General features: G+C 43.1%; 3 protein-coding genes across 3 annotated transcripts; all 3 read right to left on the bottom strand.

Moving 5' to 3' along the window:
- Positions 1-700: 700 nt before the first annotated feature.
- LOC127040984 (olfactory receptor 6B1-like) lies at positions 701-1,681 on the bottom strand. Its single transcript, XM_050935501.1, has one exon. It carries the CDS (start codon positions 1,679-1,681, stop codon positions 701-703), a length of 981 nt encoding a protein of 326 aa, XP_050791458.1.
- Positions 1,682-14,810: 13,129 nt separating this feature from the next.
- LOC127040983 (olfactory receptor 10A3-like) lies at positions 14,811-15,782 on the bottom strand. The gene has a single exon (XM_050935500.1). The coding sequence runs from the start codon at positions 15,780-15,782 to the stop codon at positions 14,811-14,813; it is 972 nt and encodes a 323-aa protein (XP_050791457.1).
- Positions 15,783-24,140: 8,358 nt separating this feature from the next.
- On the bottom strand, positions 24,141-25,103 carry LOC127040982 (olfactory receptor 6N1-like). The gene has a single exon (XM_050935499.1). It carries the CDS (start codon positions 25,101-25,103, stop codon positions 24,141-24,143), a length of 963 nt encoding a protein of 320 aa, XP_050791456.1.
- Between the last annotated feature and the right edge of the window lie 303 nt (positions 25,104-25,406).

Below are 25,406 nucleotides of genomic sequence, written 5' to 3'. Positions count from 1 at the left end.
TTTGTCCTCCAGCTTGTCACACCCAGCTTGCTTCCTGCTAAGAGTGGGCCATCCATGGTCATTTGTTACTAGGCGGCAAATGTCCGGCCAATTGTAGTGGCCATTGTCTTCTGGAAGACTCCATGGTCATGGGTACCCAGGCCCCAGGCAGCTAGGCGTCAGTCATACTCTGCAAAGAGTAAACAGTTCTTTCTCTCACCTAATTAAATATGCACCACATAGGGGAAACTGAGGCACACACAATATTCATATGAAACATTATGAAAAATTCCCACTTCCTCTGAATTTGATTACAAGACTTTATTATCTAACATACAGAAACAATGAACAGGGGATGTACCCAGGGATTTACTTTCATGTTTAGTGGATTTTGTGCCTTACACAATGTTTGCTCTGTGCAGTTTCGGACACTATAAACCCTTCTCACATAGGGTGAACTGCCAACACCATGGAGAAAAATCCCATAATACAGTGTGTATCAGTGCTGAACATGAGAGAGTGACAGAGCTGTCCGCAATGGCAATTTCCTATAAGTTGTGTTATATGGATACAGCGAGGGACCACAAAAACTGTCTTTGTAACTCTATGCAGATCATCTCCCATTCTTTTTCATTTTAGTGCTCAGATTTTTCAATGGGATTTTTCAACTTAATTTTAATGGGGGCTGATTGCTTAAATCACCCAGACAGCTTTGAAAACCTCAGGCTAATTTATTATCTCGAAGTCTCTGCGTGTTTTTGTGAAAGCCACATTTACTGACTGTTTTGCACAAGGCTTCCTTGACCTCTCTGTTTCTCAGGCTGTAGATGAGGGGGTTTACCAGGGGAGTCAGGACTGTGTAGCAAAGAGAGAGCACTTTCTTCAGGTCTCTAAGTTTATCAAGTTTCGGTAGCATGTAGACAATCATTATTGTGCCATAGAAAATTGTCACCACGATGAGGTGAGAGGAGCAGGTGGAAAATGTCTTCTGCCTCCCACTGGTGGATGGGATTTTCATGATGGTGGAAATGATACACACATAGGATGTCAGGGTTAGTAGGAATGGAGGCAGGGTGAATACACAGGCTAGTATGAAATCTATCAATATGATCAGGTGTGTGTCACTGCAGGAGAGTTTTATCAATGGGATGGGGTCACAATAGAAGTGGTCAATTTCATTCGGGCCACAGAATATTAATGGTGACATGAATAATATAAAGATGGCAGTAGACAAACAACCATTCAACCATGATCCAGCAGCCAACTGGAGGCAAAACCTGTTATTCATAAGAGTTGAATAGTGCAGGGGTTTACATATGGCTAAATACCGATCATAAGACATTGCTGCTAGGAGATAGCATTCTGTAGCTGCCAGAGAACCAAAGAAATACAGTTGTGTGAAGCAGCCAGTGAATGAGATGGTTCTGTTCCCAGTCAGGAGACTTGCCAGTAACCTGGGGAGGAAGGTCGAGGTATAGCAAGTCTCTAAGTAGGACAAGTTGCCCAGGAAGAAGTACATGGGAGTGTGAAGGTGCTGGTCAGTCACAACAAGCACCACAATGAGAGTGTTCCCAGCCACGGTTACAATATAGATCACTAGGAACATTAGAAACAGAAGAATTTGAAGGTCAGGGAGATCCCCGAATGCCAGGAGGATTAATTCTGTGACGGTCGTTTGGTTTCTCCATTCTGTTTCTGCCATGGGTTGAGTCTAGGAACAAAAAAACAGGCTGGGCAATTGAATTGGAAGAACATACCATGAAAAGTTAATCAAATCTCATGAATTAATACCATAAATATTCAGAATATTCCCTTCCTCTCCTGGTTACAGGTTGAAATTTTAAGGCTAAATGTAGACTTCAGAGCAAAGTGCCAGGAGTCTCAGTCGGAGGACAGAAGATTGGTATCCATGTAGACTACCCTCTGCCATATCAGAGCAATGTCTAATATAACAGCCCATATATCTGGTAGAGAACTGGTCTGATCTGTCAAATCAGTATTTGGCTATCTATTATATTCCACCTCGTGACATACCAGAGCTTAACAACTAAAATTGTCTGCTCAGATTTTTCAATGCAGTCTAATGTCAATAGGCATCGATCTCGTTAGAATTAATGGAAATTAATCTAACCATATGTAACGATGACTTCTCTGGCGGGACACAACTGAGAGTATCAATTCATGACAAATTGCTTAGAGCAGGGCAATTACAGCCCAAAACTGGAGTTCCTTTACTAAGGCACAGCAAACTAGCCAAACAGAGAAGACTTTGGTTTTACCCCACTGCCTAACCATAAGTCACACAAGCAATTCCCTTAGACACTCCAGTTTCCCAGTATCAACACCAGCACCACTCCTTATGGGGATGCCTCGTTATGAGAATCAATATCCCAGTAAAAGAAGAGTGGTTCTCCCGATCCCAAAGGACCAGGCCCTAGACCCAGGTCAATATACAAATCAGGTCTTACCCACAAATCATGTTCTTGCCAATCCTTTAGAATCTAAAATCTAATGGCAAACTTCTTGGTTCAGGCTTTTAGCAGTGATGGAATAAACTGCAGATTCAAATCAAGTCTCTCTAGTACATCCACAGCTTGGATGGGTCATTCAGTCCTTCGTTCAGAGCTTCAGTTTGTAGCAAAGTTCCTCCAGAGCAGGGGTCTCAAAGTCCCGGTCCACTGGCTATCTGTGGCTTGAGAACCTCCCCACTTCTGCCCGCAGAGGAGAGAAGGAGGAGAGACACAGACAGACATGTTTCTAGGAATCTCAACAACAGGCGCCGCTCCTCCTGGAGCTCCCATTGTCGGGGGAGAGGGACAGAGAAACCATCACTAGTTGCCGGGCAGAGTCAGCCATGGAGGCAACATCATTAGTTACCAGGCAGAGTCAGTGTAGAGCAGGGGTTCTGAAACTTTTGTACTGGTCACTCTTTTCATACAGCAAGCCTCTGAGTGTGACCCCCCTCCATAAATTAAAAAAAATGTTTTAATATATTTAACAGCATTATAAATGCTGGAGGCAAAGCAGGGTTTGGGGTGGTGGCTGACAGCTCGCACTCCCCCCCATATAATAACCTTGTGACCCCCTGAGGGGTCCCAACCCCCAGTTTGAGAACCCCTGACATAGAGGCAGCATTCTTTTTTTCCACAATGAATACAAGTAAAAATACCGAACACAACTATCTGATGCATGCCTTGCTGCAATCCTGAAGGTTTCAACTGCTCAGTCACTAAGGCCAAACATCAACAAACTGACAGAACTGAAGCATTTCCAGGTGTCTGGCAAACACTAAAAACTCTCTGAGAGGCGAAGAATTGTATAAAGTTGTATGACAGTTTTATTATTTCTAAGAAATTTGAAATAAAAATTACAATATAAAATTGTTTCTGAACACCATCTTCAGTGACATTATTGGCCCACTGGAAGGATTTGAGGACTGGCACTGGCCCTAAGGTAAATTGAGTTTGAAACTTCTGCTCCAGAGGTTAGAAGCAGGATTGAAAACAAAATGTAGATGAGGTAGCTGCCTTTTATAGTCCTTTTGCCATGTGACTTGTGCTTCCTTTGTCTCAAATACAAGCTACCCAGCACATGATATGGAAACACCTAAGAGTTCTGTTCATAGGCATGTCCCTGCATGCCTTACTGAGTCACAAGGTGTATCTGCCTTCTCTCAGTGAGTCAATTGTATAGCTGACTGTCCCTAATGGGCCATCAAGCAGGCTAGGCAGTGCTGATGCCAAATTGTCTGGGGTGTCACCCAGAAGCATAGCACAAGTTTGAAATGCAGACAGTATAGAGACAGTACATATAACTTTAAATACAAAAAATGATACATGCATACAGATAGCATAATCATAACCAGCAAATCATAACCTCCTCAGAGACACCTTACTTAATCTCAATTTGACAAGATTTGGTGCCACTACAGGATCTTGGCTACAATAATGGTCTATACGGTCACAGTTTGTGTCCATAACGTCACATTCCCAACGCAAAATTGATGCAGGAAAGAATGACACAGACATCATTGACTGCATCCCAAGAGCTCCCGATCCTTGGTTCTGTCTTACTATAGCTAGTATTGGGTTAGAAGTCATATAAGTGTAAAATAGAAATGGTTTATCAAAATCATATTGAATAACATGACTGAATCTCTTTACAAACTTAAGGTAAAACTTGGTTAGAACAATAGTGGATTGGATCTGCTCTTGTTCCTGTATGTCTCATGTGATCTTGTCAAGTGCTAAAGAACATAGCTACTTTATCCATACAAGCTCTGGCAAATGTTTGGAACTCAATTAACATTAAGTTAATGTAGATATTAATGTTGTTCATAGTATAGGAATCTTGGAATTTAGCTATGAAAGCAATGTTAGTGTGCCTCAGTTTCCCTTTTCATTCAGCACATAAGATCTGGAATGTCTTTTCTCCTGTGAAAACTTCCAAGACTATACTGTACAACATTAGCATTACGAGGTCTGTTAACATAAAATGCGTTCTTCTGCATAACTCTTAATATGTTCAAGGGATTTTCCAAAGATTAGGCACATTGTATATTTTGACAATGTTTGGTATTAGCAACACATTAGTTATAAAAAATCACCATTAGCAATAACAACAAATCCATTGCAAGTGTACATGTACAAGCATTTTTGTTATGCCATGCTTTTTGTTTAATACCATTAGCATGATAACGTTTTTTTTTTCTTTTCTTCCTGTTCTGAGGGGTCAGATCCTGAGCTTTCTTGCTTAACAGAATTCACTGGCTGTTTGGGTGTGGTCTCTTTGCTAACAGCTATTAGCAAGTCTTTCATCTCCCTGCCAGCCAGGTAATTTGCGTTAACAGACACAGGAGCCTTTTCACCAGTTTTCAGACCTTAAGTGCTACCAATTCCAAGGCTGGACCCTGTCTTAAAGAGATACCACACAAATCCGAAGTGTCTGAACATGAGAGTTTGCTTGCTCTTCCCTGCATCCTTAAGCATTCAACCATTAAACGGTTCTGTTCTGATCGATAGGGCTTGGGTCGGCGGGCAGGGATTACGGTTCAAGGACTTGGAGAGGTACTGGTGGAACAACAGGAGGGAAGGAAGATTCCCCCTGGGGAGAGCCATCTCCCACGCCCGGCAGTACCCCTGCCGCACCCTCTCTGGAGGCCCCGCCAGAGTGCAGGCAGCAGAGGCAGGGCTTTCCCGCTCGTCTGGGCGCACTGGAGGAGGTACCCCTGAGGCCCGAGAGGGAGCAGTGATGTGCTGGGAAGGAGGAGGGGCAGCTCTGGGCACCGGGCAGCCAGAGGCGCAGGTGATGACGGGGCCGGCACCCTGCCGGAGCTCGGGGGTCCTGGGCCCTCCTCTGTGCTGGGCCAAGGGGCAGTCCCTCCGAACGTGCTCCATCGCCTGGCAAAGGTAACACCGGGCCTCTCCCGTGGAGTAGTGCACCTGGTAATGGGCCTTTTAATAGGGGACCAGGAAAGACCCCTCGAGCGCCTCTCCGCCACGCTCCCCGGACGGCAGTTGCTCTGAAACACCAGTAACCAAATCTGTCCTCAGACCCTGAAGCACAGATTGCTCACTTACAGATTCAGCAGGAAGACATTCCTATTCCAACACCATTGTCTTCCCAACAAGCTGGCCAAACACAGCCACTTGGTCATAGAGCTGTTTAAATTTCCTGACAATTTTTCATTTCATCTGAGATTTTCTCTAAGCGATCCACACTGGATCTTTCAAAAGGAAAGTCAGTGGATCCTTTCCCAATAGAAAAAATCTGGCTGTTAGGAACTGAAACTTTCTTGATTAAATTACTCCTACACCCTTCAGTTGCAGCAAACTGCTTGCAAAGACTATCATGAAAATTTTTCTCTTCAGGAATCTTTATAAGCAACAGTTTATCTTTACCTTGCTCCACAGAAGCATTGCTCTGCCAAGCCACTGCCAACTCCTGAGTTTTACTTACGTGCAGAATTACCTTTGGCTCTTCATGCGGATTCCTACCCAATCCTCTTTCAGGCAAACTGCTAGATTTCATAGTCAAAAGGTTAGAATCATTGTCCTTCCCTTTGCCACACACAAGCTCAGGAATCTTCTCCTTCTTCCTACAAGTTTTCAAACTGTCAGTGAGTAACACAGTCAAAGCACCTTTATGCTCTACTGGTGCCCCAGCTAGGGTGTCATCCTGATCAGACAGAGTTACTACACCCTTTTCCAGCCACACATTACCAACAGGAAAAATACAAGCACCAGCATTGTCTGGTCTCTGAGATTTTACTAGGACACTAACTGGATACAACCTAGTTACAGTGCCATTCTTCCTAGCAGAAACAAATTTAGGACCATTCCCTTCCTGGGCTTTAGTTGAATCCAGGACCAACTCTGAGACAACGGCAGTACCCTCAACCATGACAGGCTGAAAGGCACCTTCTGTCTGCTCCACAGACAAAGAACTGGAGAAGCGTACTTCCACCTTTTCATATTCTCTGTATCTATAAATATCTTCTGTGTGTGTGTTCCATTCTATGCATCTGAAGAAGTGAGCTGTAGCCCACGAAAGCTTATAATGAAGTAAATTTGTTAGTCTCTGAGGTGCCACAAGTACTCCAGTTCTTTTTGCAGATACAGACTAACATGGCTGCTTCTCTGAAACCTCCACTTTAACTGACACACAGCTTGGGATTTAATTTCCCTTGTCCCAGCACACAGGGCTCTTCACAGACAATTGCTTGGAGACTGAGGTAGTGCCCCCCATAGGCCAAACAAGGCTGATGTGCAACCCTAACTGGGGAATGACCCTCCACACTCCATAATGAGTGTGTGATGATAATACAGGAACAAGAAAGGCACTGGAGCGGGGCAGGGGCAGATACTGTCCCTGAACTCGGAGTCTAGAAACAATCTAGCATGTGTGATCTGGGCTAGTAAGACTCTGTCATCACTTCCCACCCCATTGGGGCACACTGTGCCAGATCCTCAGCTGGTGTAAATCAAGGTAGCTCCATTTGTGTCAGTGGGGCAGATCCCCAACTGAGGGCCTGTCACAAGATGTGAATCTCACACTCCATCTCTATTATATGGTGCTATAAATGCCAACTGACATTGCTTTGGGAAGAAGAAGCTAAAACAGCAAATATTCACCTGCAGAAAAGCTCTCTGTAGCTCAAAATCTTCTCTCATTCAACAACAGATGTTTATCCAATAGAAGCGATTACCTCAGCCCTCATGTCCCTCTAATATTCACAAAGCACATTCATGCGTCTGTTTGGAAGGTGGTATAGAAATGCAGTCAGGAAGATGGTGCTCACCTGTAACCACAGGACAGCCCAAACTTGAAGCTATGAGCTTTTATTTATCAGTGCTTGGCCTCCAGGACTCAGGATCCTCAGCTGAGGTTCTTCTCTCTCCTCTTTCTGCAGAAGCTGGATTACCTCAGTAGAGAGACCTTCATCTCCTTGAATGGATGAGATGCTGTCAAAATCTGTCTTAGAAAATGTTCTTCCCTCTCTATTTACAAAGTGCAGAGGTGTCCTCATACTTGTATCCTTCTCCATGGAAAGCTACGTCTCCCTTGATTCCTCCTCTGACGGGGCTGAGCCTGGGGAATTAGTGCTTTATTTTACTGTGCAGACAGTACAAACAACTGTCCTGATGCAACCAACCTCCCCGACCCAGAGGAATTTCCTTTCTGCTGTATGAGATCATAGCTCTGCATGGCTGAAATCTAATGCAGCACCCATGGAGTGCATGACTGTGCAGAGACTGATTCTACTCGGTTATCTTTTCTCATGTCAGTTGTTCTACTGAAGGCAAATGCAAGAGTAAAAATGTCTAAGATGATCAGGCCTGCCAGATTGGGTTCCAAAGCCACACAGTTTAACACACACACAGGAAACTGAATGTAAAGTAGATTTAATCCATAGTTTGCAAATTAAAGATTTAGGTGAAATAATCTCCCCCTGTCCCCCCCCTCACCCTCCATGGAAATATTTCTCCCAAAGATCTTTATAATTGCTTATTAGAAATGTTTATTTAACAATACTCTCACCCTTCTGCTGAGTGGTAGCAGAACTTAGCATCTTGCAAATTGGTTTCTATGATACCTCCAGGGAAAAACTGGCAACCTCATGTTCATCCTTATAATATGATTGTGTGACATCCAATGCAAAGTTTGTCATGTTGCACTGATCATCATTGTTATAGTAATGTACTGGCTGTAATTTCATGTATATAGTTATGAGACTAAAATGTACTTTAAACAAGTCCAGACAAAATGCTCTGGGAGCAGAGGGGCAGTTCACACTCATCAGGTTGTGTATGAAACAAACCCAGCCCAATCTAAGACTACTTGACTCTGAAGGTGGAGGGGAACCAAGAGGGAGAAAGAACCTTATAAAAGGGAGACACGTTTTCCATGCTCTCTCTCTCTCAGTGATTTGAGCATTGGCTTGTTAAACCCAGGGTTGTGAGGCCAATACTTGAGGGGGCCACTTACGGATTTGGGGCAAAATCAGCACTTGGTCCTGCTAGTGAAGGCAGGGGGCTGGACTCAATGACCTTTTAGGATCCCTTCCAGTTCTATGAGATAGGTATATCTCTATATATTATTTTTTCCACCTCCATCTACGCACACCACCATCAAGCAACTAAAGCGCTGATCAAAGGGAATAGCCTGGTGTAAGGGCAAACAGCCGGCCTGTGGTGAGGAGCATCTAAGTTGTAAGGGTACTGAGAGTGTTAAGATGAGCTTAGAATGCATTTTGCTGTTATTTCTTTTGGTAACTCATCTGAACTTTTTGCCTATCACTTATAATCAGGTAAAATCTAACTTTTATATTTATCCTCAGCAGAGAGTTTGTCTGAAGTGTTTGGTAAATCTGCTCAGGTGGCAAAGGCCGTGCATGTCTACTTTCCCTTGAAGTAAGTGGTGAATCAATTAATAAATTGGCATTGTTCTGTCCAAGGTGGTATATCCCTGAGGTACAAGGCTGGGAGCTGGAGGGATCCAGTGGGATCCAGTTGGTGTCCTTCTCTGTGAGATTCATGAGTGTCTGTGGGAGCATTCATGCAATCGAGCTGTGTGTGGGGCTCCACTTGCTGCTGGACTGAGTGATAACAGCACCTGGAGGGGTTTGCTTCTTGTCACTAGCAGAGCATTGTGACAGACACCCCAGATTAGTGTGTTCAGGGGGCAGAGCAGGTCACACAGTTCCAGGTTGTACCTGGGAAACCACTTAGACCATCACAGTTTCCCACTGGAGGAGAATCTAGAGATGTGGCCTTTTAGTGTAACTCATTTATTTACACTATATTCACCAATCTTGGAACAGAGATGGCCACAGACAACAAGTAGGGTCTCCCCTCTTTTAGGGATCTCAGACGATATGCCAGGTGGAAGACTAGTGTGCAACGACCTTTCCCCCATACAATACTTTCAACCTAGGACACTGAGGGTGAAGACTAGTCATCACCAGTGAGTGGGAGATGGGCAAGGCAGGATACTTGTCTGTATGACCTCTCTGACGAGTGTTGCTGTGCTTCTTTCTAATTCTGTTGCATCATGTGTTTACATATTTTTGATGCAACAGCCCTGTGGTCTGTATCCTAATAACAATTCCCTATAGATCCATTGTCGTTCCTAGTATGTGCTGTATGGGTTGCCTGACCATTCTGTAAGTTAGATTCTCATTTCTGAGAGGTTCCTGCTTCTCCCAAAGGAACAATAAATAAATAGCTTGAAATGGGAAAGGAAATGTCCAGCTTTCTCTGTCCTGAAGCTAATGAGATAATGCACGGTGCCCACTTTTTGAGGCAACCCTGTTTTAAAGTAAACTTCTTAGATTTCCTGATCTCTTTCATTTGGCCAATATTCATCCCAAGTGGCACTGATGAGTTCTCAAAACTGTACCTGCAACAGTGTCAGAGAGATTGTAGAGATGACAGTTTGGAAAGGGTTTTCCATAAATGTATCCTTTTTTATATTCAGTTATTTTTGAGCCCCTTCCTGGTAACAGAATGGAACCTGGACATTTGTAGGCTGGCTAACTAGTCTCCACAATCCCTGGTCTTACTGATTCAAGAGAGATGGAGCAGGACAATGTATTTGAACTCACATCCTAACTGAAATATCTGAGGTGTGAAAAGCAGCACTAAGTATCGAGTCACCGCACAGGGGTTGTTCTAAGGTAACTAACCTGTGGGCATGTCACAGTTATTATTAAACTTCAAAGTATCACCGTTTCAGCCAAAAATTCAAAAGATAATAAAAAAATGTTTTTTTAAGTACATCAGAATCAGGAAGCCTGCTAAACAACCAGTGGGGCCCCTGGACAATCAAGATACAAAAAGAGCACTTAAAGTCGATAAAGTCATTGTGGAGAAACTCAATGAACTCAACCCTTTGCTTCAGTCTTCATGGTTGAGGACGTTAGGGAGATTCCCAAACCTGAGACGGCTTTTGTAGGTGACAAATTTGAGGAATTGTCACAGATTGAGGTATCACTAGAGGAGATTTTGGAATTAATTTATAAACTTAACAGTAATCAGTCACCGGGACCAGATGGCATTTACCCAAAAGTTCTGAAAGAACTCAAATGAGAAGTTGCAGAACTATTAACTATGGTTTGTAACCTGTCCTTTAAATTGGCTTCTGTACCCAATGACTAGAAGATAGCTAATGTAATGTCAATATATAAAAAGGGCTGTAGAGGTGATCCCAGCAATTACAGACCAGTAAGTCTAACGTCAATACTGGGCAAATTAGTTGAAACAATAGTAAAGAATAAAATTGTCAGACACCAAAGAAGAGCATAAATTGTTGGGCAAAAGTCAACATGATTTCTGTAAAGGGAAATTGTGTTTTACTAATCTATTAGAGTTCTTTGAAGGGGTCAACAAACATGTGGACAAGGAGGATCCAGTGGACATAATGTACTTAGATTTCCAGAAAGCCTTTGACAAGTCCCTCACCAAAGGCTCTTACATAAATTCCATTGTTATGGGATAAGAAGGAAGGTCCTTCCATGGATTGAGAACTGATTAAAAGACAGGAAACAAAGGGTAGGAATAAATGGTAAATTCTCAGAATGGAGAGGGGTAACTAGTGGTGTTTCCCAAGGATCAGTCCTAGTTCCAATCCGATTCAATTTATTTATAAATGATCTGGAGAAAGGGGTAAAAAGTGAGGTGGCAACGTTTGCAGATGATACTAAACTGCACAAGATAGTTAAGACCAAAGCAGGTCTTCAAAAAGATCTCACAAAACTAAGTGATTGGGCAAGAAAATGGCAAATGAAATTTAGTACGGATAAATGTAAAGTAATGCACATTGGAAAAAAATAACCCCAAATATACATACAACATCATGAGGACTAATTTAGCTACAGCTAATCAGGAATAAGATCTTGGAGTCATTCTGGATAGTTCTCTGAAGATGTCCATGCAGTGTGCAGCAGCAGTCAAAAAAGCAAACAGGATGTTAGGAATCATTAGAAAGGGGATAGAGAATAAGATGGAGAATATCTTATTGCCCTTATGTAAATCCATGGTATGCTCACATCTTGAATACTGCATACAGATGTGGTCTCCTCATCTCAAAAAAGATATACTGGCATTAGCAAAGGTTCAGAGAAGGGCAACTAAAATGATTAGGGGTTTGGAATGGGTCCTGTATGAGGAGAGATTAAAGAGCCTAGGACTTTTCAGCTTGGAAAAGAGGAGACTAAGGGGGATATGATAGAGGTATATAAAATCATGAGTTATGTGGAGAAAGTAAATAAGGAAAAGTTATTTAGTTGTTCCCATAATATAAGAACTAGAGGCTACAAAATGAAATTAATGGGCAGCAGGTTTAAAACAAATAGAAAGAAGTTCTTCACACAGCGCGCAATCAACTTACGGAACTTTGCATGAGGAGGTTGTGAAGGCTGGGACTGTGCACTGGAATGGGTTACCTAGGGAGGTTGTGGAAATCTCCTTCCTTAGAGGTTTTTAAGGTCAGGCTTGACAAAGCCCTGGCTGGGATGATTTTGTTGGGAATTTTTCCTGCTTTGAGCAGGGGCTTGGACTGGATAACCTCCTGAGGTCCCTTCCAACCCTGGTATTCTATGTTTCTATGATCACAGGGTTTAAAAGAGAACTGGATAAATTCATGGATGTTAAGTCTATTAACGGCTATTAGTGAGGATAGGTAAGGAATGATGTCCTTAGCTTCTGTTTGTCAGAGGGTGGAGAGGGATGGCAGGAGAGAGATCACACATGGAATGTCAGGGATTGGATATTTACATGGATATCAGTAATGTCCAGAGCTATCATAATTAATGACAATCTAGATTCTGGAAGGGATATTAAACCTCACGCTTCAGGGCTTGAGCCAATCTCTAAGTAATAGAGACCAAAGTGAGAACTATATGGGGGGCCAGATTATCCCACCTCTACCTCCTATGGGATTCTTCCACTTTTCTCTTAAACATCTGGTTATGGCCTCTGTCAGACAGGATAGTAGACTAGATGGACCTAGTTTCTGATCCAGTCTGGAAATTCCTATGTTCCTATGAAAAAAGAACAGGTAAATCTGGGGTCATTCTGCTCAAAGCACAGACCAGTATCTGAGTTCTGTAATATTTGAATTAGATACTAGTTGAAGAGGGCACATTTGACAGGATCTATCTCCATCCACTGGAGGGCAGTCCCCCCTCCCACCCCCACATTTCCTTAAATTATGTTGATATTGTCTCCATGAAATATATTGATATTGTCTATAGATCCATTCCATTTCTGCATCACACAAATATCCATACACCTGCTTTCGAGAAGTTGGTATGCAAGCATGAAGTTAAGTATCAGAGGTGTAGCCATGTTAGTCTGGATCTGTAAAAGCAGCAAAGAGTCCTGTGGCACCTTATAGACTAACAGACATTTTGGAGCATGAAGTTCTCATTTTTCTTAACCCAAGTTTTCGCAGATGAACACAAATAAAAATATTGTTTCAGCTTTTTGGCAAGAAAACACTTGATTTATTTATTATTAGTTTGGTTGCAAAATAGATTGGGAAAACATTATTCTCAGCCCATTTTTGCGTTGGTTGGTTTGTTTGTTTTAATGGTGATGGTGTGTGACCCTTTTAAAAAGGGTCCCACTTCAACCTATCGTTCAGCTGACTAATTTTGTGCCTCCAATTCTTAGTTGTGTACATTGCCCATAGTGAAGTACTGATTCCTTATGTAACCCTTCTTCCAGTTGGAGATAACAGCATCAGGGGCCGGGTTCAATATCGAAGGGTTCCGTTCCAACAATACAACAAAAAACAGGCTCCAGCCCCAACCCAGTAACCCGAGACAATTACACATCACCCCTTGGGTGCCTCTAGAGGCAACGGTTACCCTCTCACAAGCACAGAGTCTGTGCGGAAAAGAAAGTTTTAATAAAAAGGGGGAAAGTAACCTGGCATTAACTGGGGAAAACGCTGCAACCAGGATTGTTAACATAAAACCATGGGGCTGGCTTGACACTGTGTCCTGAGAACGAGCCCTCTTGGGACATGCACTTGTTGCAGTGAGTTTTGGAGACAATCATTGTAACAGGCCCCCTTCCTTTGAACTGATCTGTGCAGTTGGTGGCAGCAGAGAAGCTGGTGCCCTGAAGGGCCACATGCAGAGTCCCTTGTCAGTGACCGTTTGGCAGACCTGGCCCCAGAAATGGCCTCTATTCTATGGGTCCCCTGGCCAAGCTGCAGCTGGGTCTTGACAGTGCCAGTGTCCCTGGTTTGTGAGTCTTCCTCTTTGTTTCCCTCCAAGGGACCTGTGAGCCTGGTGCTGTTGCTTTGCTGGAGCTGGTCACAGCCAGGTTTACTACAGATAAGAGGTATAAAGTTATTCTTGGTGAAGTGTCCAGAGGTCATTCCTGGCACCTGGCTGTTCATCAAAGGAGAGTGGACATGCACCAGCCCTTGTAATCTGAGCAGAGTCCCCAAGTATTTTAGACAAACTCCCTGGTTAAGATTAAACATTAAAATAAGTTTATTAACTACAGAAAAATAATTAACTAACACTTATAATCACTTAAAATCTATCTCTGAACTTTATGCCTAGGAAATAAAAAGTAAACATGCATTCGAAATCCTAAACTCCATCAGACTCACTAGGTTTTGAGTCAAAAAGATTTTCACATCCCACTGGGTGTTGTAGCCAGGTTACAGTTCTCTATACACAGGCTGAATTCCCTTCCTAGCCAGGGTCCAACCTCCCCAGTTCAAAGTCTTTGTCTTTGCAGCGTTCTTATTGCCTCCAGAATAGGTGGCGGAGGTGAGAGGTGGTCTCATGAGGCCACTGTCCCTTATTTTATACTCTCAATTCATGTCCCTGGAAAAGTACTGGCCCAGACATGTCCTGCTGGGCCCTGCTGAGTCATAGAGTTCAGCAATTCCCGTTGTGCGGTGCTTGCACATTGTCTCTTATAGAATTGTGAATTTCTTGTTTACAAGTCTCCTGCTAGTCAATGGTGGGTAACATTCGTTTAACACCCACCTGAGTACGGGTCACCTCCTATGTTGTCACTGGAGAACTAACAGTGGGTGACTCCCAGGCTTCTAATATATTTCAATAACAAACATATAACAAAATTTGATAATGATGTATACAATGATGATATGCATATTTTGACAGAAGAATGAGTTTCAGCAGATCATGACCTTATGATACCTTACAAGGCATGCTTTTTATGAAATATCACAAACATATACAAAAGATAAATATGGGAGTTACAGGGTGCTACTTTGAGGTACAGCGCATCACAGGCTCATTGCTTCAATAATCGAGGCAGCTTTCAAAATCTCAGGCTATTTTATTGTCTCAGAGTCTCTGCATGTTTTTTATGAAAGCCACATTTATTGACTGCTTTGCTTAAGGCTTCCTTGACTTCTCTGTTTCTCAGGCTGTAGATGAGGGGATTTACCAGGGGAGTTACGACCGTGAAACAAAGAGACAGCACTTTCTTCAGACCTCTGAATGTATCACTTTTTGGTAGTATGTGGACAATGATTATGGTGCCATAGAAAATTGTCACCACAGTGAGGTGAGAGGAGCAGGTAGAAAAGGCCTTTTGTCTCCCGATGGTGGAAGGGATTCTGAGGATGTTGGCAAGGATCAACACGTAAGACATCAGGGTTAGTAGGAATGGAGGCAGGGTGAATACATAGACTAGTATGAAATCCGCCAATATGCTTAGGTGTGTGTCACTGCAGGAGAGTTCCATCAGTGGGATGGGATCACAATAGAAATGGTCAATTTCATTTGGGCCACAGAATGTTAACTGTGATAGGAATAAGACAAAGATTGTAATAGCCAAACAAGCATTTAACCATGACCCAGCAGCCAACTGGAGGCAAAACCTGTTATTCATAAGAGTTGAATAGTGCAGGGGTTTACATATGGCTAAATACCGATCATAAGACATCACTGCTAGGAGATAGCATTCTGTACCTACCAGAGCAGAAAAGAAATACAGTTGTGAGAAACAGCCATTGATTGAGATGGTTTTGTCCCCAGTCAGGAGACTGATCAGCACCCTGGGCAGGATGGTGGAGGTGTAGCAGGTCTCCAAGCAGGACAAGTTCCCCAGGAAGAAGTACATAGGGGTGTGAAGGTGCTGATCAGCCACAACTAGTGAAGTGATGAGCATGTTCCCGGCTACGGTTGCAATGTAGATCACTAGGAACATCAGGAAGAGAGGAATTTGCAGGTCAGGGAGATTCCCGAATCCCAGGAGGATATATTCTGTGACAGCCGTTTGGTTTCTCCGGTTTCTGTCTGCCATGGGTTGAGACTAGGAAGAAGAAAGCAAACTGTGCAATTGAATTAGAAGAACATAGAGCTGAAAGGTAATCAAATCTTTTGAATTAATTCCAGAAATATTCAGAAACTCCCCACCTTCCCCTGGCTACCAGCTGAAATTTTAAGGCTAAAAGTTGACTTCAGTCAAAGCACAAGGAGTCTCAAGTTCGAGAACAGATTTTTGTATCCACGTAGAGCACCCTCTCCCATATCAGAGCAATGACTAATATAACAGTCCATTTCTCTGGTAGCTGAATACTGATACAACAGGTCAGACTCTTTCTTTATCTACTATTCTATCCCATCTGGTGACATAGTGAAACTTAACAATGATCCTTAAATGCAGTACTTCACTTTTTGGCAATTGCCAGAATCATGCCATGAGTTAGGAGTCAAAATCAATAAATATATCCACTAAAATGCTGAACTGAGATTTCCAGTGCAGCCTATTTTCCTTAGGCATTGATCTTCTGTTAGCATTAATGGAAATTAATCTAACAATGTTTCCTGGTATATTCAGCATTTCAATATCCTTTAAGAGAAGGAATAATTCCCGCCCCCCCTACACGAGATCACTTTATGCCATAAATTTATTAATGTGAGTAAATTCTCCCTTCATCCTTCTGGTGGTGATGGTGACGAGGTGAGGGACTGGCAATGCCTTTTCTGTTTCCCGACGTTCACTATGTAGCAATAAATATACACCGCTCTTTGGAAGGTGGATGTTAGGAAGGCACAAAAACCAAGCTGATATTAAACCCTAAGTGGAGAGTTACCCTCCCCATCCCATAATGATTCTGGGATGATAACATAAGAACAAGAAAGGCACTGGGGGGTGACAAGACCCTGTCCGTGAACTCGGAGTCTAGAAACAATCTGGCATGTGTCATCTGGGCTAGTAAGAGTCTATCAGCATTCACCACCCCATTGGGGCACACTGTGAGCCAGATTCTCAGCTGATGTAAATCAAGGTGGCTCCATTTGTGTCAGTGGGGCAGATCCCCAACTGAGGACATGTCACAAGACATGGATCTCACGCTCCATCTCTGTGAAATGGTGCTATGAATGCTGACTGGCACTGCTGTGGGAAGGTGAGGCTAAAACTGCTAATATTCACCTGAAGAAGAGCTCTCTGTAGCTCAAAAGGTTCTCTCCTCCACCAACAGGAATTAGGGCAATATAAGATATCTCACCACCTTGTCTAGCTAATATTCACAAAGCACATTCATGCCTCTGTTTGGTGGCGGTATAGGAATACAGTCAAGAAGATGGTGCTCACCTATAACCACAGCATAACCCAAACTTGAAGTGATGAGCTCTTATTTCTCAGGGCTTGGCCGCCAGGACGTAGGTTCATCAGCTAAGGTTCTTGTCTCTCCTCTTTCTGAAGAAACTGGACTTTCTCATTTGAAGAGACCTGCTGTTACCTGAAGGGATAAGCAGGTGCATTTGATCTACCTTTGGAAAATGAGCTTTCCTTTGATTTACAAAGTGTACATGCTGCCTCATATTTGTATTCAGTCTTCATGCTTTTTAATATGGTCCCACTTCAACGTTTCTCCCACTTGGTTCATTTTGTGTCTCCAAAGCTTTGTAGCTAACAATGACCAATGGGACTTGTACAGCGTGATTTGTATAATTGCAACTTTTTTTAAGTCTAATGAACCTATGTGTAAAATATTTGAGATTATGAACAAACTCCAGCTTTCATTTTTGGGAGACGCCTATCCAAGATGATGGCCTGTTATAAGGGCAGCTATTTTCAGAAATGCCCACTAGATGGCAGCATATATTGAAGATCATTAAAGCAGTAGTGTAAGTACATTACATCACCCTTACAACATGCTTTCACTTAGGGAAGAAAAACTAAATACACAACTACAGAATGGGGGGAAAATGGCTTGGTAGCAGCACTGATGAAAAGGATCTGGGAGTGGTGGTGCATCACAACCTCAACATGAGTCAGCAATGTGATGCTGTTGCAAAAAAAGGAAATGCAATTTTAGGTTTCATTAACAGAGGCATAACATTCAAGTCTCAGGAGGTGAAAGTACCACTCTGCTTGGCTCTGGTTAGGCCTCATCTGGAGACTGTGTCCAATTTTGGTCACTAATGTATAGAAAGGATGTAGAGAAACTGGAAAGGATCCAGAGCTGAGCGACAAAGATGATCAAAGAGATGGAATGCAAGTCATATGAGCAAAGGCTGAAGGAACTGGGTATGTTTAGTCTGGAAAAGAGGAGATTAAGGGGGAACATGAAAGTGCTCTTCAAATAGTTGAAAAGCTGCCATAAAAAAGATGGAGAAAAGTTGTTCTCTCTTGCCGCAGAGGGCAGGACAAGAGACAATGGGTTCAAACTGCAGCATAGCTGATTTAGATTAAATCTCAGGAAAAAACTTCCTAAATATAAGAACAGTAGGACAATGGAACAGACCGCCTAGGGAAGTCATGGAATCTCCTTCACTGGAAGTTTTCAGAAGGAGGCTGGACAGCCATCAGTCTCGGATGGCTGAGATTCAACAAGTCTGCATCTTGGCAGAGTGTTAAACTAAATGACCCTTGAGGTCCCTTCTAACCCAATGATTCTGTGCTGCCACCCAGTGGCCATATTACAGTATAACTTTCCCATGATTTTATTAGCTACTGAAATCTATTGGTCACTAGTCAGTATTTTTGACAAACACCTGCGTCCCATTTCCTCTACTTTGCTGCCGTCTAATGTCGATATCCCAGCATGACAGTCTGTTACTCTGCTCTCCTCTAATGGATTCTTCTTGCTATAGCTGCCTCTTTCCCATTTTTGACTCTCATGTCACCTAGTGTACATTATGTACAACCTATCCAAGATTTACAACCAATCCTGAACGATGATCCCTGGCTCTCACAGATCTTGAGAGAGAGGCCAGTCCTCGCTTACAGACAGCCCCCTAATCTGAAGCAAATACTCACCAGCAACTACACACCACACAACAAAAACACTAACCCAGGAACCTATCCTTGCAATAAAGCCCGATGCCAATTCTGTCCGCATATCTATTCAAGTGACACCATCACTGGACCTAATCACATCAGCCACACCATCAGGGGCTCATTCACCTGCACATCTGCTAATGAGATATATGCCATCATGTGCCAGCAATGCCCCTGTACCATGTACATTGGCCAAACTGGACAGTCTCTATGCAGAAGAATAAATGGACACTAATCTGACATCAGGAATCATAACACTCAAAAACCAGTAGGAGAACACTTCAACCACTCTGGTCACTCAATAACATACCTGAAGGTGACAATTTTGCAACAGAAAGACTTAAAAAACAGACTGCTAGGAGAAACTACTGAGCTTGAATTGATTTGTAAATTAGATACCATTAACTCTGGCTTGAAGAGAGACTGGGAATTGCTGAGTCATTAACTACTTGAATCTTTTTCCTTCTGATAACTATCCTTAGACCTCTTGTCAACTGTCTGTAATTGACCATCTTCATTATCACTACAAAAGTTTTTTTTTCCTGCTGATAACAACTCATCTTAATTAATTAGGGTCTAAGAGCTGGTATGACATCTTCTCTGTATGTATATATAAATATATGTACACACTCTTCTTATATGTTCCATTCTATGCATCCAATGAAGTGGGCTGTAGCCCACGAAAGCTTATACTCAAAAAAATTTGTGAGTCTCTATGGTGCCACAAGTACTTCTGGTCTTTTTACTGATACAGACTAACATGGCTGCTACTCTGAAACCTGCCATTATTTACTATAACAGCCCATTTCTCAATCCGTAACATCTCCTAATTTCCCCGTTCATTACAAAGCACAGAGTTCCTTTCCTCGTCAATGCTCTTTGCTCACCACTTATACAGTGTTCTATAGCTCCACCTCCCTTTCCACTTCCCTCTGATGGTAATTTGGCAACACAAGTTCTGCTTTCTTGTGCTTCCACTTTGGCTGCTGTCCATTGGGCTGCACCTTTCCCATTCCTTTTCTTTCTAGTGGTTCTGCACAGCATAACTGCGTCTTTCCTCATTCCTTACCTATTGCTAGGTGTGCGCTGTTCAAAACTTTAACCATCGGGAACCAAATCACACAACAGCATGATTGTAACATTAGTGGCCACAACCACACATACAGCATTAGTGGGTCTCAAAGGTTTAGCAGGGATTTACCATTAATTCAGTACATTTCTGTTGCTGGGGAGTCTGTTTCCAGTGGAAATATAGATAGAAGCTACAGAGACAGCAGCCCAGTGGTTCTCCAGGCTGAGATTCTAGGAGGCGTCTAAGGGAGTTAGGCACCCAAATCCTATTGCAATGGGAGATGGATACTTAGCTCTGTTAGGACACTTGGAAAATCCTTTCTGCAGTGCTGAAGTCCTACTGTTCTCACTAGTGCCCAGCTCCCCTCCCTCTGCCCAAGTTCTGACGTGCTCAGAGTGGCTGAGCCAGCACTGTCATGTTTGGCACCACAGGAGTTCTACTCATTGCTAGGCGGTAGCCGCTTCCTCTCATCATAGGCTGTGTCATGCCCTGAAGAGAGGGCCCTGCATGCAGTAGAGCTGTCCAAGATATCTGGGGCTGACTGGACACCGTGTCCTGAGAACTAGCCCTCTCGAGACATGCAGTCATTGCAGTGAGTTTTGGGGACACTCATTGTAACAGGTCCCCACCATTTTGACTGCTCTGTGCAATTAGTGGCAGCAGAGCAGCTCGTGCCCTGCAAGGCTGCATGCAGAGTCCCTCGTCAGTGACCATTTGACAGACTCGATCCCAGAAATGGCATCAGTTCTAGAGGTGCCCTGGCTTGTGAGTCTACCTCTTTGTTTGCCCAACCTCCCTGCCTCCAAGGGCCCGGTGAGCCTGGAGCTGGTCACAGCCAGGGGTAGTCCAGGTAAGAGTTATGAAGCTGTTCCTGGCGAAGTGTTCAGATGTCACTGCTGGGGCCTGGCTGTTTGTATCTGGCCTGTGTGAGTGTAATAAAGGTGGTTGTTTTGCAGGGGATATGGTGGGGATGGATTTGGACACAATTTCAGAGGTGGCAGATTTCCTAAGCTTATGACCCCACAAAGGCTGCACCAGGAGTTTGGACAACAAAAATACCAACATTTATTTTTGACTCCACTGCTCCTGGTGTCCAGTTGAAAACTTCATGATGACAACATGATTTTGGCCATGTCCCTCCCTGGCCCTTCCACTTAGATGGACAATAGGAGTTTTCAACTTAATTGTAATAGGGCTATGCAACGGGATCCCTGGTGTACAGCCTGGAGCTGTGAGACCACTGTGCGTCCTTATCTCTTCAGCCTGGGCTGTCTGTCATGATGCTTTAATAGTGAGAAGCAGCAACCACCCCCCCACATTGCTTTATCACTCAGGCACAAGCATACACAGACACACTCAACTGAGTTGCATGAATGCTCTCCAAGTTACTCATGAACTATACAAAGGGAGACACCAGCAAATGCCCCAAGCTTTGCAGCCCCAGAAATGTACCATCTTACACTGCTCAAGACCTTCCCTTGAACAATGCAAGCTCATTAAGTAGTTCGCCACTTCTTCAAAGGAGAGTGGACAGGTATCAGTCCTTGTAATCTGAGCAGATTCCCCAAGTATTTTAGACAAACTCTCTGGTTAAGATTAAATATTAAAATAAATAAAAAAAATTAAAAACCCACTCTAAATCCTAAACTTTATCAGACTCAGTAAGATTTGATTCAAGCAGCTTTTCTCACCCCACTGGCTGCTGCAGCCAAGTTACAGTTTTTAATACACAGGCTGAATTCCCCTCTCAGCCTGGGATCAACCTCCCCAGTTCAAAGTCTTTCTCTTCCCAGTATTCTTGTTGCCTCCAGAATAGGTGGGGGAGGAGAGAGGTGGTCTCATGATGCCACTGTCTATTATTGTCATAAACAGATAGCTAAGGGTTAATGTCTCTTTCACCTGGAAAGGAGTAACCTGAAACACCTGACCAGAGGACCAATCAGGAAACAAGACTTTTTCAAATCTGGGTGGAGGGAAGTTTTGGGTGTGAGTTCTTTGTTCTTTGTCTTGTGTCTGTGCCCTCTCGGCTCTGAGAGTGATCCTTCTGTCTCCTGGCTTTCTAATCTTCTGTTTCCAAGTTGTAAGTACAATGATAGTAAGACAATAGGTTTATATTGTTTTTTCTTTTGTATTTACATGTGTGTAGTTGCTGGAATTTGTTAAATTGTATTCTTTTTGGATAAGGCTGGTTATTCATTTTTTTCTTTTAAGCAAATGACCCTGTATTTGTCACCTTAATACAGAGAGACCATTTTTATGTATTTTTCTTTCTTTTTATAAAGCTTTCTTTTTAAGACCTGTTGGAGTTTTTCTTTAGTGGGGACTCCATGGAATTGAGTCTGCAGCTCACCAGGGAATTGGTGGGAGGAAGAAGTCAGGGGGAAAATCTCTTTGTGTTAGATTTACTAAGCCTGACTTTGCATACCCTTTGGGTGAGGGGGGAAGAGAGATTAGCTCTCTCGTTACTTGTGTTTCCAGGACTGGAAACAGGGAGGGTGGAGTCCCTCTGTTTAGATTCACGGAGCTTGCTTCTGTATATCTCTCCAGGAACCCAGGGAGGGAACACCTGGAGGGGAGGAGGGGAAAGGGAAATAGTTTATTCCCCTTTGTTGTGAGACTCAAGGAATCTGAGTCTTGGGGACCCCCAGGGAAGGTTTTGGGGAGAGCACAGTGATCTAGGCACTGTATAAATCCCTGGCTGGTGGCAGCATTATCAGATCCAAGCTGGTAACTAAGCTTGGAGGTTTTCATGCTAACACCTATATTTTGGACGCTAAGGTCCAGATCTGGGAAAAAAATATTATGACAACTGTCCTTTATTTTATACTCTCAATTCATGTCCCTGGAAAAATACGGTCCCAGACATGTCCTGGTGGGCCTTGCTAAGTCATAGAGTTCAGCAATTCCCATTGTGTGGCACTTGCACAACTGTCTTATAGAATTGTGAATGTCTTGTTTACAATTCCCCTGCTGGTCAATTCCCCTGGTGGGCTGCTGATGGTCGTTTAACGCCCAACTGGGTGTGGGTCAACTCCTTTGTTGTCACTGGAGAACTAACAGTGGGGCACTGTCATGGTATGAACCCTCACTGTGAACCTTAGCATCCAAAAGATGGGGTACCAGCATGAACCCCCTAAGCTTAATTACTTGCATAGAATTGTAGAGCTGCCGCCACCCAAAAATATAGTGCTTTGGGGCACTTTCTGGCCCCCAAACCCTTCCCTGGGGACCCCAAGACCCAAAACCCCTTGGGTTTCACAACAAAGGGAAATAAACCATTCCCCCCTCCTTTCTTCCTCCCAGATTCTCCCCTCCCTGGGTAACACTGGGAGATCCCTGTGATTCAACTCCTTGAATCTTAAAACAGAGAGGAAATTCACCTTCCCCCCCACTTCTCTCCCCCTTCCAGACTCTCCCTGAGAGAGAGACAGTAATCTTAACACAGAGAGAAATCAGGCTTTTCCTCCCTCCTTCCCCCCACCAATTCCCTGGTGAGTGCAGACTCCCTCCCCTTGGGTCTTACACAAGATAGCCAAAAAATCAATCAGGTTCTTAAAAAGAAGAGCTTTTATTAAAAGAAAGAAAAAAGTAAAAATTGTCTCTGTAAAATCAAGATGGCAAATGTTACAGGGTCTTTCAGCTTATAGATACTAGAGAGAATCCTCCCCCCAGCACAAATACAAGTTTCAGCAACAGAGATACAATCCTTCCAGCAAATACACATTTGCAAATAAAGAGAACAATCCAAAAGACTAAACCGCTTTCTAACTGGTACTTACTAAATTGAACAGAATAGGCTGCTTCAGAAAATGGGAGGAATCGGTTACATGTCTGGCTTCTCTTAATCCCAAGAGAGAACAAAAACCCTGCAAAAAGCCCAAAACAAAGGCTTCCCTCCACCGAGATTTGCAAGTATCTTGTCTCCTGATTGGTCCTCTTGTCAGGTGTTCCAGGTTCACTGTTTGTTAACCCTTTACAGGTAAAAGAGACATTAACCCTTAACTATCTGTTTATGACAGGCACTCCCAGACTCTCAACATATTTTAGTAACAACCATATAACAAAATCTCATACAGCCACATACAATGATGATATACATGTTTTGACAGGGGAATGAGTTTCAGCAGATCATGACCTTTCAAATGATACCTTACAAGGCATGCTTTTTATAAAATATCACAAACAAATACAAAAGATGAGTATAGGGTTTACAGGGTGCTACTTTGAGGTACAGTGCATCACAGGCTCATTGCTTCAATCACTCAGGCAGCTTTCAAACCTCAGGCTAAATTATTATCTCATAGTCTCTGCATGTTTTTGTGAAAGCCACATATACAAAGTGCTTTGCTCAAGGCTTCCTTGACCTCTCTGTTTCTCAGGCTGTAGATGAGGGGGTTTACCAGGGGAGTTAGGACCGTGAAGCAAAGAGAGACCACTTTGTTCAGATCTCTGAGTGTATCATGTTTCGGAAGCATGTAGACAATGATTATGGTTCCATAGAAAATTGTCACCACAGGGAGGTGAGAGGAGTAGGTGGAAAAGACCTTTTGTCTCCCAATGGTAGAAGAGATTCTCAGGGTACTGTCAAGGATAAACACATAGGAAGTCAGGGTTAGTAGGAATGGAGGCAGGGTGAATAAGGAGACTATTATGAAATCCACCAATATGCTTAGGTGTGTGTCACTGCAGGAGAGTTCTATCAGTGGGATGGGATCACAATAGAAATGGTCAATTTCATTTGGGCCACAGAATATTAAATGTGATAGGAATAAGACAAAGATTATACTAGCCAAGCAACCATTTAACCATTCTCCAGCAGCCAACTGGAGGCAAAAGCTGTTATTCATAAGAGTTGAATAGTGCAGAGCTTTACATATCGCTAAATACTGATCATAAGACATTGCTGCTAGGAGATAGCATTCCGTAGCTGCCAGTGAGCCAGAGAAATACAGTTGTGTGATGCAGCCACTGACTGAGATGGTTCTGTCCCCAGTCAGGAGACTGACCAGTAACCTGGGGAGGAAGGTAGAGGTATAGCAGATCTCCAAGTAGGACAAGTTACCCAGAAACAGGTACATGGGGGTGTGAAAGTGCTGATCAGCCACAACAAGCATCACAATGAGAGTGTTCCCAGCCATGGTTGCCATGTAGATCACTAGGAACATTAGAAATAGAAGAATTTTCAGGTCAGGGAGCTCCCCAAATCCCAGGAGGATTAATTCTGTGATGGTCGTTTGGTTTCTCCAATCTGTGCCTTCCATGGGTTGAGTCTAGGAACAAAAAAAATAAAAAGCTGGGCAATTGAATTGGAAGAACATAGCATGAAATGTTAATCAACTCTTGTGAATTAATACCATAAATATTCAGAATATTCCCTGGACAGATCACTGGTACCCATGTAGACCTCCCTCTGCCATATCAGAGCAATGACTAATATAACAGTCCATATCTCTGGTAGAGAATTGGTCTGATCTGTCATATCAGAAGTTGGCTATGTATCGTATCCTATCCCATGACATATCAGAGCTTAAGAATGATGCTTAAGTTCTTTATTTCACTTCTTT

This window comes from Gopherus flavomarginatus, assembly GCF_025201925.1.
Source record: "Gopherus flavomarginatus isolate rGopFla2 chromosome 12 unlocalized genomic scaffold, rGopFla2.mat.asm SUPER_12_unloc_4, whole genome shotgun sequence".
Lineage (NCBI taxonomy): Eukaryota > Metazoa > Chordata > Testudines > Testudinidae > Gopherus > Gopherus flavomarginatus.
Note: the sequence above shows the minus strand (reverse complement) of the source record. Positions and strands in the feature narration are given on the sequence as shown.